General features: G+C 36.3%; 1 protein-coding gene across 1 annotated transcript; it reads right to left on the bottom strand.

Moving 5' to 3' along the window:
• Positions 1 to 9612: 9612 nt before the first annotated feature.
• Positions 9613 to 16113, bottom strand: LOC306762374 (carbohydrate sulfotransferase 15-like; the record flags this gene model as incomplete). Its single annotated transcript, XM_079248817.1, has 7 exons — positions 9613 to 9803; positions 9931 to 10078; positions 10962 to 11118; positions 11316 to 11472; positions 13105 to 13248; positions 14503 to 14863; positions 15640 to 16113. 7 exons carry the CDS (start codon positions 16111 to 16113, stop codon positions 9613 to 9615), a joined length of 1632 nt encoding a protein of 543 aa, XP_079104943.1.
• Between the last annotated feature and the right edge of the window lie 1766 nt (positions 16114 to 17879).

Genomic DNA, 17879 nt, shown 5'->3' with positions numbered 1-17879 from the left:
CAATGTCTGTGTTGTGTGTGAGCTTAATTCCATAAGTGGTTGGCTGTTAGTGTTGTTCAGTATGATCCTTAGTTTTTTTCCAGACTGACCTTGTAGGGGAGAGCTGCCATTTTGTTTCGTCAAATAAAACAACCTTTTCTCTTGTTTATGTTACTGTAGGGTTGGTTAGATGTAGGTTTGAACTTTTTTTTGTTTGGTGGTCCGGTAAGATGTCCTTTTACTTTGTAGTTAGGGGTGTTTTGTCTGTTATGTTGGCCTTGGCTCTCCCTGACACAAATTGCTGTTCAGTGCTTGTTTGTCTGTGAATAGTTAATAAATATGCCCGACTCTGGACCATCTCCTGCTTGCTTCCTTTCTCTTTAGGCGTTACTCCTTCTTAGGGACGTAACAATGTCTCAAAAAGGCGTGCAAAGAGTCTGTGTACATTAGAAAGAGACATCGAAACAAAGCCAGGAGACAGAGAATACATTTTTCCCTCTTGTGAATATTTTTGGAATGAATGAGGAGACAATAAACAAAACATATGGCTTATCCGGCATTGACATTTTGGAACTGTTGGAGGAACTCAGGATGGATTTTGGAGAGCAGTAACACATACCTGCAAATGACAGATATTGTGTGTCACAGCTGGGATCCCCCAGATGTGCTGTCCAAGTCCTAAATGCCACATGTCACCAGATGGTCATGGTTATCAGGTTTCCACGCATTCTGCAGTCATTGACTGAGGCAAAACAAGGCTTCTTTTCAGTAGCTGGACGTGGAAAGTATCTCGGGTCAGTGCATGATTCTTCCATTTTTAAAAAGTAGAGTTCTGTTCTACAAGTTGTGAGTTTTTTTATACAGCTGGTTTGTCGGTGGGTCAATTTATAAAAACCTTAATAAAAAATAAATCAGGCCAAGACAGGAAACAAGATGATGTAAATCACAGGTGTCAAACTCCAGTCCTCGAGGGCCGGTATCCTGCAGGTTTTGTTGTCTCCATGCTGCAACACACCTGATCAAAATTCATAAATAGGTTGACAAGAAGCTGCTTGATCCATTTGATTAGATTCAGCTGTGTTGGTAGAGGGAAACAACAAAAACCTGCCGGATACCGGCCCTCGAGGACTGGAGTTTGACAACCCTGATCTAAATGATCAAATGTCATATTGATTCATGTTTTCTTTGCACCCCCACTTGATTTGTTTGCAGATGTTTCATTAAATGCCAATTTTTCTTTTGTTTTTCTTTTTTCTTTTCACGTTTTACTGTCAGGATTGACTTTTTAATAATTTTGCTCCCATATTGTGTTTATTTGGGTGGCAGTCAGATTTCTTCTCTGTAGGTCATGCTTTCTCTCCAAACTTACAAACCATGTCACAAGCAAAACCCTCATTTAAATAGGGAGTCTCAAACACATTTGCACCTGCCGCCAATTTACACAATTACTCTTAGTAAATCACTTAAAAGTGGTTCTGCCCCATGCATAATATTCTATATTGCACATGCAAACTACTACTCACAAATTTGGATCTTAGGAAGACTTGGCCCAGAGTCACAAATGAGTCCTAGGTAAGCAAAAGTCTCTCTCTCACTGTCTGATGTTAATGTTCATGAATCCATCATGAAGAGAACACTGAACAACAGTGGTAATCACTTTAAAAGTCTTTAATTGGTTCATGATCATGGATACTAGACTTAAGATTGATAAATAATCTGAACTGATGGCACCAAAACAGAGAAGCATTATGTTTGGAGAAAGCCTCAAACCTCATCTGATCTGTTACACGAGACTAGTAACATGGCATTGCACAGCAACAAGGCGGCTTTCCATCATTCCCAGAAGATTCAGACACGGCAATTATTTCTCATTAAGGTGGCAGGACATCTGCCCCTGAATGGAACCTCAGTACAAAGCAGGTCTTACAGTAGGACAGTGACACACACAATTTAACTTTGAAACTCACAATGCTGATCTTAATTCAATAGAAATGTTGTGGAAGGTTTGAAGAGGGAGTTCAGGCAAGGAAACACAACAACATCTCATAATTAAAGCCAACTGGTTTAAAAAAAAAAATGGCTGAAATTCCATTGAGCTGATGTACAGATGGATAAACTGTTACAGTAAATATTTGATCTCAGTTACTAGTGCTCAGAAAGGTTATTTCAAGAAAATAAAAAATAAATGAAACAAATACTTTGAAGATTTTATCCTAATAAATAAAGAATCTTTGTTGATAATGCTGATATTTGACAGATTTCTATTTTCTGCTTCTACTTAAAACTTGCATACCATTCAGTGTAGCCAGTATACGTGCATGTGCATAAGTTTTGTACACATTGTCATTCGTACAGTATTTCATTGATGTTATTTCTGTAACACTGACAAGGGAAATCTTTCACCAAAATATTGCATTTTTCCATTTCACTAGAATGAAAAAAAAACGTCACAGAGCAGAGGGCCTCTCCATTGTGCAGTCAAATGAGATAGCAGGATGAGTTTCTGCTCAGTGAAATTGAAGTCATGGCACAGTTCAACCATGACTGATTGCCTTTGCTCAGGCCCTGAACTATACAGAGATTTATCTTGATCATTCCTTTACTGTTTCTGTGAGCATAAAATGAGACATACTGCTTCTCAGTGAGGTCAGCTCTTGCTACTGTTGATGAGCTTTCATGAGGAAACAACCTTCATACACACGACACACACGTGTGATAAATGGAAGAAAGTATTAAAAACATTGACCTCTGCTGTATTCAGAGCTGGTGGCTATGTCTCACTATCGGAGAATGTTATGCCAGGGATCCACTTGTACATTTAGAGGGAAAAAGTGCTCCAAATCCACACAAAGCTGCAGCAGATTACTACATTTGCCCCACCGATGAAAGTTCTACCCTGATGGATCGATCTCTTGGCAATATATCAACTGTATTAGTACGAATGGTTTGATAAAAGTGATGTGATTCTGTTGGCATAAATGGACTTTAAACAGTTAAAACAAAAGGGATCATTTGAAAGGGCATCAAGACAGCACTTTGCACCACTACCATTGTTACCACTTCTTTTGGAAGAATGAAAGAATGATGCACCATCCATCCAGCAAGGCTCCAGTAGGGGATGTCAAGCTGTTCTGACTGTAAAAGCTGTCAGAACAGATGAGGTGTTGGGCTATTCTGACAGCCCAACACCTCATCGAGACACTTTTTGTTGTTTTCACCTTTAATGTGTCACACTGGATGCATCTCAGCACATGCAGGTCCAGCATCCAGTTGAGTGTCCTGTGTTTAAAAAAAAAAAAAAGAAAAGAAATCTCCTAAATCTTGAATGAAATCAGTGAAGATAGACATTGCTGTTCTATAAACTGAAGTTTTAATTTTATTCTTTTTAACTTGACTGTATTTGTTTATAGCAATGAGACCAGCATCAGTTTTGCTTGGTTGTTCATTTAAACTATTTTTAAAGTGCTGAAAACTGTGGGACTTTTAAACAAATAAAGTCATTCTATATTTATTTTGCAGACATTTTTATCCAAAGGGACTTAGATGTAAGTGATTAGTTTACTAAACACACATCTCTTGCGGTGGGAGGAAGCCAGAGAACCCAGACAGAACCCATACATACGCAGGGAGGACAAAGCTCCACATAAAAGGCCACTGTTTAAACCTCCCCCCAGCTGAGGCTTGAACCAGCAACCTCCCACCATGACCCTTTTAAAATCATGCAAGCAGAGTAAATGTTTCGAAATAACGGTACATGGTGTGATCCGTGCAAGTCTTAATACCCGTTTTACTCGTTGCTTAATGCAGTTAGTAAATAATGACAATAGTAATACAGTTTAAAGTTGTTGTTTTCCTCCTCAGTCTTATTAGAGATTCTGGGGTCTCTCAATTCAAACATACTGCTGACGTGCTGAGATTAACAGAATAATCTGCCTACATTTTATGTTTGGTTCTGAACTTCTATTTCTATATTTTTATTCATTTATCATTCATTTAAACAACTTTCCTTTGTGCCACCTTCTATCAAAACAAGTGGTAATTCCTCACTCTGTAACTTTTATTTCATGTATTAACTTTATTTTAGCATCTTCTGCTTTTATTTAATTGTCTTTTATTTTTTTAAGTTAGTTTTCACTGTACTTTGAAATGTTTCTGGCACCCTGCTGTAATACTTTCAATGTTCAACTTGCCTTGTAAATGAGATGTGCAATGCAGTACAAAGAAATTGCCTTGCCATATATGAGTTAAAAAACAAGAATTGGCAAACAAGTTGTTTCATCTGTGGTCCTCCAGGTTTAGATCTTAAAAACGAATTATTAAGCATCTCAAAGAGTTTTATTTTGTCTTCTTATCTTAATATGTTAGGGTTGTTTGATTTATCATTATTTTCATACAAAGTCATAGGATGAAGTAACATACCTTGACATGTTTTGTCCATCAAAAAGCAGTTCTATAGAAGGGATTGATATATGGACAGACATGATGTCACATGTTTTCATGTTTAATGAATGTTGCATGATGCAGAAGCTTGATGTGTTTCTCAAAGTTCAACCTTTTTTTTTCTTCTTTTTGCTTTAACCCTCTCTGGAACAGATCTTTGATGAAGCATCTTGTCGTTTCTCTAAACTCTAAAGTGAGGTTCCTCTGTCTTCAACTGATTTTTTTTCCCTCTTACTAGATTTTTTTTCTTTTTTAACTTAAATGAAAACCTAAATGATATAGGGTGTTGTACACGCTACAGTTTTGGGGGCTACTTCAAGCAAATTTCGACAGGCAGAAGAAAGCAATTGGAAAAAAAAAAACTATATTAAATATAAAGTCCTGTTTTTGCAGGGTGTATAAAAATACAACAGAAACAGCCTCACCATAGAGAAAACCTATGAGATACAAAGACAAAGTGAACAACAAGGAAGATGGAGACATAATGCGGGTGTGCGGAAAAACAGTAATTGATGGTGTGGAACAAAGGCAGGAAGTAAAACTGAAAATGGACAAGGAAACCAAATTTTTCCAGATAGAAAGGGTAGTGAAGATAAGCTACAGAAGGTGAACCAATATAACAATGGAACATTAAGGCGTAAACTACAGTAAGTATCTGGTACATGGTTTGCACATACATATAGCACCTACAGCATAAAAAGAAGTTAAAAACTGAAACATCTGTAAACCTATGAAAGTCTTTATTTCTACACAGAGACATGTTGGCAGAGCAGGAATGATTATGGTCTTGAATAGAATTATCTTCAGATTAAAACATGACTTTACTGTCAACATTATCATGACCTCAGCCCAATTCAGTTACACTATGTGTAAAAGTGGTTTAAATTTCTTTCATAGGTTTATTATCTTATTCTATCTACTTCTATTTCAACTTTGTCTCTTTTATCAGCTTCAGCTTGGCCTATACCAATGATCTTTATCTACTGACTTTTCAATTGATTTGATAATCAGTGAGCTGAAGATGCATTTTCATTTACCTTTTTCCCTTCCAGCACACTAATTTATCTTTGACAAATAACGTTAAACTAAAAACTAAAAGAAACGTGCTCATTGCATGAACACATTTTAAAAAAGAATTTAATTGCTGGAAGGCTGTTTGGAGAAGTTCTTATGGGTTAAGCTTGGCTCTCAGATGTCAGATGGTTGAAAAAATATATCAAAATAAGAGGGAACAAAAACATAATTAATATCATTGTGCTTTTCTTTCTGTCAAAACATCTAAATGTGCTCCTTAAAAAAATGATGCTGTAATCTTGCTGCATAACATCCTTCTAGATGATGCAATGCAACCCATGCCATTGCTATTTACTAAACTCCAGAATAATGAAAACTCTTTTTCATTTAACACGCAAAACTTTACATGCCTTTTGAACAAAACTCCATTCATTAAAGTGATGTGGAGAGAAAAATACTGAGTCATGCTGCTGCTGATGGTGATAGGATAACTTGTCAATCATAAAACATGTGGGAATGAGCTGTAACTGTGAAAAATGGGCGTGAAGAGAAATAATGAAAGAAAAAGGCAGGGTTCACTGTCATTTCATCACATCTGTACACACACACATACACACACACACCACTGTCAAATGACACATTTTGATCATTTCCAGAATTGAAAATTACAACGAGGGTTATTATTAGTGATGCATAAAAGAGGTGATTATTAGATCAAAAGACTCTGGTTGTCAATATGACTCATGGTAAAGAGATCTCAACAAGGTATTTGCCTTTCACAAGCCTTCAACAGTCTCAGACATCATTTATTTGTTCATCTGCTTTGTTTTTAATATTATTAATTTTTATATAATTTGTTTTTATTTTGTAAGGCAACCTTGGGTATAAAAATAAAATGTATTATTATGATTATTATCATTATTATTTTTACTATTATTGTCTTTGCCCAATGATTAGTGAGCAGTAGTAAATGTCACCTGCAAAATGAAAAGTAAACATGGCAGTGGACCATGAGGAGTTAGGTGCATTCAAGTGGTATAATTTACTCAAAATTACAAATAGGAAGAGTTTGTAATTCATCCATGAGAAGAGGCAGGTTATGTCAAAGTAAAATTAAAATTGTTTTTAAAATGAAATTATATTAGTCTTGAAGGAAACTATTGTAAAAAGGCTTGTTTATAATGAATGGACTTGATGTCGTTGTGGTGTTTTGTTTGAAATATCTTTGCTTTAATGGTGGAGAATCTACATTCTTACAACTTTTGAACAGAAATTAAATCAAATTGCTTCATGTTAATCTGCTCAAAATTTCTCTGAGAATTAATAAAATAGTTTTCCATTTTAATTTCATTCATTACTCTCATCACATAATTTACTGTTCTGTATGTAGGTGAAGGGAATCTAGTGACAAACCACAAAAAGTTGTTTTTCCTCCCTTTATTTCATTATGAAATTCACACAAAGTTTATTTCACCATTTTATATTTCAGCAGTGCTTCCTCAACAAATGACATTTCATGAGTACCAGAACAGGAATTGGATTACACAGAAATGATTTAATCCATGCCATGTGTGAATTTTCCATATTCACCAAGTTATTGTTTATCATATTGGTGACTGAATTTGGACAATAAAAAAACTTTGTTTCATATGATCGTTTTGATTTCCTCCTTGTGATTGTCAAAGTTAAGTCAGAGGAAGACAGAATGCAGGAAAATGTTTCATCTTGTCACAAATAACTACAGCAGAGGGAACATAACAAGACAGACATGGCGATGCTAGAGCTACTAACTAACAATGAACCAAAGGGTACAAATGCACTAAGGAACACTAATGAGGAACAGGTGAAGTGGGTCAGCTAAATGAAACCAGGTGAATTAATGACAGGAATCAGAGAGCTGAACCTAAAACGCGAGGTAAAATAAATAAAATAAAACAGGGAAACAGATCTAAATATGTCAAGACTACATCATCCCACAAAGGAACCCTGAACTGTGACAGTGATACGGTTTGTCATGTGGATAACTCAATATAGAAACAAGAAATCCATATACAGTAAAGTTTGATGACCCTGTAAGGTAAGTAAAATTCATGTGTCCTTATGATGACACTGTTTCATAACCTTTGTTATATTTTACATATTAATCAGGAGAGATGCTGCAGAAAGATCATAAAATTATATGTACTTTAGTGCCCTCTAGTGGGTAATCTCTGAAAGTGTGTAACCTGCCTATCTGTCATCTCCAAATCTTAATTTTTGTAGGTTATATTTTAATAACCCAACCAAATTTCATTTCCCCCATTTTTAAATAAATGGAAATAATTTAGATGCTATGCATATATTTATGCCCTTCTCCCAAGAGCTTAGATGGCCTGAGAGAACCATCTCAAAAATCTCTTGCATTGTACATTTAACTGTTAATGGCCTTTCATTTTAATTAAGCTAGCTCATATTTGAGCCAAGTGAAAAATAATCTGTTAAACCATTACAAAATGTCAACTTTCTAAAAAATTTGCACAATTTCCACATGGCAAGAGACATCCTGTTAAACAATTATTCCTATGTCAGTAATTATAACAAAGTAATTATACAATTGACATCTTAGTAACTACAACTAAACATATAAACTTTTTATGATTCCCAAGTACTGACCAGCAAGAAGTACAAAATAGTCTATTAAACACCTCTGAATAAAAGGAAGACCCTCAATTTTATGTTTTTAGCTTAATTTCTTGAATAAATCTAACACAATCACCATGTTTTTAAATTGTGAAGCTCCACAAGAGCTGCATAACGTTACTGTCCATCATGTATTTACTGACAAATATACATAAAATAAGCCATTATTTGTAGATTTACTGAAACATAATATACTGTAAAATAAATATACATCAGGTGGAAATGTAAACAACACTCATCATCAGAACATTTTTGTAATCTTTTCTTGTTTATATCTCAGCAGATGTTTATAAAACATGTTTTTGATTCAATTGTAGCTGCTGTATTTTGGGACAATTGATGAATCTTGGTTTTATTTTAGTTTTTTATTAATTTATTTTATGTCTATTTTGTTTTCAGCCCAATCAACTGAAAATAAAATAATGATTAAGATAAAGATTTGCTCTAATTAATAAATAAAATGTCATTTATCAAAACAGCAAACAGACCAAACAAAGAAAAAGAATCCCTGGCCTCAGGGTATCCTGGCGAGGATATTGTCTGAGATTTGACATTCATTTCTGTTTTTAAATTGTATATGAAGCAACACATTGCTAAGCAGACATGAGTTCCTTCGTTTATTCATACTCTATACCACTTAGTCCAACTAAGGGTCGCGGGTAAGCTTGAGCTTACCCCAGCAATCATCAGGCGAGAGGCAGGGTACACCCTGGACAGGTCACCAGTCCATCACAAGGTCGTAAACATGAGTTTCACTTGCTCATTGAATGTGAGGGTATGTCACGCTGTGTCTCACACTGGAACAGAAGTGCCATCTTGTAAGTATACTCCCTTACTACCTTCATTTACAAACATTTTTATCTGATTAGATTTAGTTTTGTTTGTCTAAGAACAGTCAAATCTAACAGAACAAATCGAAACGGGGAAAAATAAAAAAATAAATAAAATAAGGGAAGCTAGACCTAAACTGATCTCTTATATAATGCCAAAAATTCAAGTGATAAAATCCAGATCCTAATCCAAATCCAGGAAATTAGTTTCAACTTTTTTTTATTTTTCACACCCTGCTATCTCTCTTTTCTACTTCAAATTGTAAGCTTCTGCTCACACAAACTGTTATTATGTTTCAATTTCATTTGTTTGTTGACTTTCTCAGACTGATTGAATGTAGTGTTGATTATTTTATAGTTTTTTTTTTCTCTTTTGTATCTCTTTATAGAACAATCCAAATAAACCAATAAAAAGGAACAAGTTTTTTAATCATGTAAAATCCAAATTCATGAATTTGATTTCAAATCTTGCAATGCATGTCCTTTAAAGAAAATACCCTGCTAAAACATATTGGTTCATTTTCATCTTGACTTGCTGTATTACCGATATCACTTTAAAAACAAATATCCCACATGACTCCACAGTGTGCAGATATTCCAGCTTTTCCTTCCTGCTCAGATTGTGCTCCAATCATTCATCACCATTGACTTTTTCTGTTCTTACGCCCTTTCAGCTGTTACTCCAGAGGAAAGCAATGTTGTTTAACACTCTGGCCAGCTCTTCATTGAAAGGTTGGTAAAATTTCCTTAAGAGGTTCCTGGTAGTTGGAAGCATTGGACCAAGTTTTCGGTCTTTTGCTCGCCGGGTGTTAGACATCGGTCGTCTAGACAGTTCTGTCTCCATCATTTTTGACAGAGAGCCTGCAAGGAAGGAGAGAAAAGGAAGAGTCAGTTAAATCAATATACAACTAAGGAAATGCAAGTTTTTTTTCCCCAAAAAATGTCCAAAATTGTAACTTTATGGTGATATGCAATTTTGGATACATACCCACACCTAGAAAATCAAAAACTTTCTTCATCGTCACTTTGAGGTTGGCTGCATAGTCCTCGAGCCGCAGAACAAGTATCTGCTCTTTATCAAAAACTGTAAGCCAGTCCAGTACGAAGACAAAGTACATCCCCAGACTTAGTCTCACCTGGGGGAAAAGAAAAAACGTCAACTAAGACGGCCAATTAAATAATTAAAAAGGCAAAGGTAAACATATAGAATGTATCAAAACCCCTCAGCTACAGACCTAGCTTCTCAAAATTTAAAAAAAAAAAAACCTAAAAGAAAATTCTAAAAACACACTTTGAAGCTCCGTGTGACACAAACATTTTTCCATATATCACACACTAAAATTCTCAAATCTCTAAAAATCATTAGTTAGGAACAAACAACAGTCAAAACTAAAACAGAGCATTTCTTTAGCATGTAGCTAAAAATAAAGAACAATAGGTTCATGCAAACTAGCTTGACCCATGAGGGGAAGTTAAGGGCCATATTCTCCAGAAGCAGTGACATCATCACTCCGCCAGGGGGCACCACAATACAAAAACAAGCAGAGGCAATGCATAAATTATAACATCCTCATTTATTTCTTACTCAGACCAGCCACGTATAGAGAATCTAAAGTTATTTTTACTGAACATGCTTCTTTTAGTTGAATCCTAAGTAACTAATAGGATCTCCAACAATGACAACTTGTTAATAAACTGTAGATAATGCAAGACTTTTATTAAAAAATATATGAGAACTTTTAGCTTTCAGACTACAGTACTTTTACTGTCAGTCTCACGGTATAAATGTATCATAAAGCAGAGGTTGTGATTAAAGTAATTCTAACTTCTGAGGGAATCCTGCATGATTAGGATGTACTTAATCCTGTTAAGATATATGTGGAGTTTGAGTCTGGACAGGAAATTAGAAACACGTTCATGTATATATAATACATATTTCCTAAAACAGATCCTAAAAAATAAGCTAAATCAGTCGTATTAATCAGCTATTATTACAGTGAAAAGTTACATTCCACTAACCGGCATGACATTGAAGAGGCTGGTATTGTAAGTGCAAGAACGGAGTGGCTTCTCAGAGAGACAAGACTGAAACAGCAGAACAGACTCTGTGACCCTCTGATGGAAGTCCTCAGCTGACTTGTTGGCCATTGTAAAGTACAAGTAGTCTGAGTAAAGCCTGGAAGCAAAAAGATGGAAGTATTAATCCAGACAGACAAAACAATTGCCATTTTGCTAGATGAGAATTTTTTTTATTTAAATACTGTATATAGGAATGATAAATGACAGAGAAGCCACGTAGAAATAATATATGTAAAGCATGGGAAAAGCTGCATGTATAAAAGCAGGAATTAAGTTTTTTTTTTTTTTTTGTACCTCTCTACTGGATCTCTGAGCATGATGATGATTTTGGCACCAGGCTGGACAGCGTGAATAAAGTCCTGGACCATGAAAGGAGGTTCTTTTTCCTCCTCATTTCTATGGAGAAAGCTCCAAGCTTGGTTATCCCACATAGTGGATGCACTGGCTTCACCTGTGAGGAGCAAATCTCAACAGTTATTAAAAATGCAGAAACTATTGCAAACACCCAGGCATGGTCAAACAAATGTTCAGGTCAATTATGGAAGAGATAGAGAGTACCATGCCTCATAGCCCTGAGTGAGTTCTGTACAGGACAAATTTTATGTCTATCTTACTGTTGAACTGTGAGTCAAACTGACTCACAAAATGCAGTAAAAGTTAATAAAATAGCTTGTGACACAGCTTGTGTTATAGCCAGTTACATAAGCAACTTTCTGCTTGCATTATGCTTGGTGTATGCTTTTTGCGGAACATCAAAAGGATCATAAAGGATCATGTAAAATGAGGAGCTTCCCATCAACTCATTGTATTGCCAGCAGAAGTTAACAATATCTTTATACTAGAACCTTAAGACCTAAAATGTGGAAAATCGTAAAGCAAAATGGTTTCATGATGAAGTCTTTACTGGCCTTCTCATGAAAGTCATTAGACATCTGTAACTTTCAAACTACTCTTGCTGGGATGCTTTACCCACTTATTGTCTTGCTTTCAATACTGGCATCCCAGAAAAAGAGTATTTAGTAGGTAAATTTTTGGATCTGGGCTGCACGGTGGCGCAGTGGTTAGCACTGTGGCCTCACAGCAAGAAGGTCACTGGTTCAATCCTTGGCTGGTTTTTCTGTGTGGAGTTTGCATGTTCTCCCCGTGTATGCGTGGGTTCTCCGGCTTCCTCCCACCATCCAAAGACATGCATGATAGCTTAATTGGTCACTCTAAATTGTCACTAGGAGTGAGTGTGAGCGTGAGTGTGGTTATTCGTCTCTCTGTGTGTGGCCCTGCGATGGACTGGCGAGCTGTCCAGGGTGTACCCTGCCTGTTGCCCAAAGCCGGCTGGGATAGGCTCCAGCTTCCCCGCGACCCTGAATTGGAATAAGCGGTTCGGAAAATGAATGAATGAATTAATTTTTGGATCCTGTGAGGGACCTAAAGGTAAATAGAAAATGACTCTTGTATCATATGTATCTCAATTAACTGTACCCAAATAGTATTAGAATTTTATGTTCAGAGCGTTTAAGAAGAATTGATGTCTCACATGTGCAGGATCTGGTCATCCAGAGGTTCAACACACACAATATATTATGGTCTGAAAGCATTTTGCTGCCCTCTGCTGGAACCAGACACTCTGTATATTCTAACTGGAGCCATTCAAGCTTTTTTTTTTTTTTTTTCCTCAGGAGCTTTTAATCAATGTACCATCTTCACTTTATTAATAAAAATTCTGTTTAACATGTGTCCTTGCTTTTATCAGGCTTGTCATTTTACTGCACAAATTCTTTCATGCTGCTTTTGCTGTTTGCATTTTAATGCTGCTTTTATGAAAATCACTCATTTATAATGTGCCAGTTGAAAATTTCTTCTTTAATTTTGATGTTTAATGTCCCCTCAGCTTGTTTTAAGTACTTTTTGTATGAAATGTGCTGTATAAATAAACACACCTGACCTTGCCTTGCCTTGCCTGATTATAAAGGAAAGGAGGATTAATGAGACAAAAGAAAAGGTTCTTCCTTTTAAGGCACAATTGATACTAAAAGCAGTCATTCCTACATACACACATGCAAAATAAACTACTTTTACACATGTTCACCTGTTATGATTTGCAGGGTACTGTGGTCTTCAGATGAATTCCTACTAACTCTTTCTTGGATGTTGTGGGCTGCCAAGTCAAACAGATCCAGATAATCTTTCACAGGATAATTTCCCTGGAAGCCATCTTTGAAACGGATGTACCCTGCAGTCCAAGACACACCCGAAATAACACTCATTATAGACTCATGTATGGATTGCTTTGTTATTCAATCAATTAGCAAATCAAAATGCTGGAGAATAACCAGTAATGTATTTTTTTTCTGTGATGAACAACAACAGCAGAGAGGCCACATGTATAAAAGCAGTATTTATGGCAGCTTGCAGATCGGATCATTAAGGCATGTTTTAACACAATGCCACGTAGTAAATATGTCAACAAATAATCTTTGACAGCAACAATCTTTGTTGCTCATCAGTCTCAGATTCACTGTAAAAACCTTTACTAAACTATTTCATGTCCATCTTTCTGGACTATGAGAGCTTTTTTGCAAGTGGAAAACATTCAGGACAGTTACAGATATTCCTAGTGATTAAGGGCCTGTTTAGGAGAAGAACCCAAAACTTACATCTCAAACTCCAAAGGCCTCAGTTAGCATATGAAGTTATTAAGTTCACAAGTAAAAAAAAAATAAATAAAAAAAAAAAAAAAAGACTGAAGATGTTTGGTCATGTCCATATCTGCAAACTTCAGGTTTAGTGAGGTTTATTAGGGTTTATTTACTTTTTTCCACACTGCTTCTTCATTCTGGCCTTATCAATGTTAAATAATGACACTTTGCACTATGTCACATGTTGTTGTTATTTAGAAGTTGTAATAGCTGGTAAGAACTCGATAATTTCTTTTGGGGTTTTTTATGCCCCGACATGTAAAGCTTTAGAAATGAAAGAGAATTAAATCTTTTTCAAGTCTATACATTTATTCAAAACTATACATCTATTTTATACAACACTATTATTAAAAAGTATGGACTTCTTGGACTTCTCTTATGTTTTAATGCAGTGATCAGGTGTAATTGTCCAGAAAACTGTATACTGTATTAATACACAGCATAAGTTACTCAGTAACTTTTGTCATTCTATTGAGGCTTTCAGTTAAAAGTCACTTTGACATGTTACTGTTTGCATGAATATTATATTGGCCGTGACAAGTGTCTTCCTGCAGTCTCTGCTGGTTGCCTAGCAACCTCATAATGACCACAAGGTTTCAGGAAAGTACTTTCCACCATCAAGCAACAGACTGGCGCATTACCTTTATCAGGCTTATCATCAACCTCGCCGCAGGAAAGTAAATGGGCCTATTTCCATTATTCTATCTGTACTATTCCTCAAAGTTTACAGTTCAGTTAAAATAGACATATTTTACTGGGTAACACTCATCCATCTCCTTCCTCCTTACCAAACCGTTTCCTGGTCCACCAGTGCGGCTCCTTTATAGTGTTAAATCGGACATCTGGATGCATCAGCAGTCTGTGAAACAAATCTGTCGTACCACACTTTGGTTGGCCGATGATGTAAAAGTACGGCAAGCAGCGCAGACGAAAACGTTTGCCGTCTCTATGGAATAGATGCTGATGAAAGTTGGCACCCAGATGGTCACACACGTTCCTGAAACTACTTGAGAACATTCTGAAGCGGTTCTTCTTGTACGGGTCTACTACAGGAATACCAGAAACTGCGTTGAGTTCGCCGGAGAACTCTTCATACCAGCAAGGGCTCTTGATGCCAGGCAAGAAGTGGTGGGGGAACGCTGAGAACAGCTGCAGAGGAGAGAGGAATGAAAAAGGTAATATGAAATACGGAGAAAAATTGATGTTTACTTTGTGATGACAATGATGTATTATGTGGATAATTATGTGAAAAATTGGGCCGTTTTTCGTTTTAACTTTCAAGCGTATCGTTTCCAATTTCTAACCAAGCAGTATCGATTAAAATTGCTTCAAAATATCCATCCTTTGGATCTATATTACACGATTTTGCAGCTCTGCAGCTTGTCATGCTATTTGCCCTATTTGTAAGACCACTGATACCACTAATTGGTACTTATATCTCACTTATGTGACTCACTTGTGTCGCAACATACTGTAAGTCAGTGTGATTTAGAGTATTACTACCTTGAGTGCTGATGCTCTTTCCATAGCAGCTGCAAAATTATAGGATGCATGAGGAAAACTATGACAACAACATCAATTAAACAAAGTGGGACTGCACTAGCAGTTCATAAAAGCAGGCTTCGGCGACAGCAACTGTTGTCTGCGAAAACTGAAGCTTCACCTAACATGTATCTATGACAGGGTCGATATTAGGTGCTGATAATATAGTGGACAATAATAATTCTCTTTGGTGGAAAAGAAATCATAGTGGTGACATTTTCAAGTGTAAATTAATTCATTATTTGATATTATCTTGTAAAATATGCTAGACATTGTTGTGTGTATCCCCTGCAGTCTACATCTACAAACGTAACAGCTTTTTTATTTGTTTTCTTTGGCTTATGTATAATGAAATATAGTTTAATCACAGTCCACAGACTTACATGGGAGTCTGTGCCAATGACGTCCTTTTTGTCAGGCACCTCCCTGGTTGCGTACTTCTGAATGGAGCTGATAATCTTGTCCAGCACTGTGGAGTCTATTAAACTCTTTTCAAAGGAAACTTCATCTGTGACTTTGCTGGTTTGGATGACAACAGGTCTGAGGACATAGGGTGTAGAAGCGAGCAAAGGTCCTTCCTTGTCCCACATCAGGACGTACGATGCCAAGATGAGAAATGTCACCGTCGAGCCCAGGAGGAAGCTAACCACTTTGACCTTGGAGATGCGACTCAGGTTGGTTAACAACAAGAGGGGGATGCACTTGGTATCCAGATTTTCAGGTACATGTATGTGACTGAAGTCAAAAAAAGTCCCAACAGACCGTTTCCCAAAGTTTGGAACCAGAGGCAAGCTGTGGAGGCTATACCTCTGGTTAGTTTGTGTGGCACCTCCATTGTTGCAGTCTGACACCGTCATTCTGACAAGAATGACGAAGCACAGTAGGCATATAGAAAGAGAAGCCAGGAAACTATTCTTTAAAAAAGGTCAGGTTTTCCTACAGGGGGTTGTGTTAATCTGCAGGTCATCATTTGTCTTCATTTCATGAACGCGCCCCACTCTTCAGCTGGGCTTCCTGTAAAACAGAAGCAGGTGTGAAATAATAACACTTTTCAGTGCGGCAGGAAACTTTCCTTTGAGGTATTTTAATCCTCTACCATAATACCAAGAAAAGCAAGGTCAATATTTTCAATATTGGGGTATTTAAGGGAGTCTTATGCCCACTATATGAATTTCAAAATATCATTTTCTAAAAACAGAAGGCATCTTTGAAACATATGAGGTTAGCTGCAGAGTGTGTGGTCTGCTGTGTGGTGATCACATGCTTTATGATGAGGGCTACACAGCACACACAAAGCCTGGCTTTACGGAGAGACTTTCAAGGTTGGAATAATAGTTTATATGTAATTCAAACCTAAAAACACACCATTATTCTGTGTGAGCTGAAAGGTTACTGACAGTTTTGTTTTGCTACCCTGGAAATGCCATTTTTAAAATCAAGTTGTTCCCAGGCAGGACCAAGTTAGGTATTGATACAGATGGAGATCCATCTGGCACACTGTTTTTATTTCTCACCACATTAATTTAAAAAAGGAGTATTCCTTTTTATCTTATGCCTAGATGTGCAACTAGTAACTTTTTTTTTTTCTTTCTTTGCTGCACAATAGCAATTTTAAAGTAACATTTAGATATAATAAGATATTGGTGCACCATTTGACACCAAACAAGCAATTAAAACACTGAAACAAGCCAAGCTAAAAGGAAAAAAATCAATCTAAGCTGGTGACAAACTCACATAAGACTAGAAGCAATTATATATTGCAGACTAACAGAATGTAAATATTAGCTTCCCATCAGAAGTGGTGAGATTTGTAAGCCTCTTGTATCTGTCATCGACACAAATGAACCATGCCAGAAAAGTTTTTGAGACAGAAAGGTCAAAAACAAACATGTCTTTGCTTTACTGTGTTCTACTTACTGCATACAGCCTAAAATGTCTAACCGAGATCATTATACTTTAATATTCCAAAGTCTTTACTTTTAATCTTTGAACCAAGTGCAGAGATGTAGAGTGGCAATGCTTTAACATTTACATGAACTGGCTTTTTATTTCCACTTCTGAGAGACCAAGACGTTAGTTCAAAAATCTTTTTTGAATACAATCAAAACTGCAACAGTTTTACTGTGCAAAACCTGTTTGATAAACCAATATATTTTATGAAATTGATTAAATTTTGATTAAATTCAATTCAACTTTAAGAAATGGTAATATCATATTGCTGAAGTTCTTCTTAAAAACATGAAATTGTGATCAAATTATCATTAAATGACAAACACAAAGTGCTTTAATATATTCCTCCACTTCTCTGTTGTTATGTAGAAGAATGTAATAAATTTGGGGTTACTCAAGTGCAGTTGGCGCTTACACAGATTCGATAAGTAAGTCCCCAAAGGACCTCTAAAGTCAAACAAAAAGCACTCACACACTTGCAGATTTCATAATGGGACAAATATGAGCCCTTGCAGACTTATCAGGAATGCAGGCTGATATCCGCAAGCTTGAGTGGGTAGCTGCAGGGTTTGGAGGAACTTACTTTTGATCCATCTAGAGTACTGAGCACCTCATTTAAAGGAATATCTGGAGACAGGGGTGTGTGCTTTAAAATGTCAATGATACCAACTTG

Source organism: Telmatherina bonti, assembly GCF_933228915.1.
Source record: "Telmatherina bonti genome assembly, chromosome: 11".
NCBI lineage: Eukaryota > Metazoa > Chordata > Actinopteri > Atheriniformes > Telmatherinidae > Telmatherina > Telmatherina bonti.
Note: the sequence above shows the minus strand (reverse complement) of the source record. Positions and strands in the feature narration are given on the sequence as shown.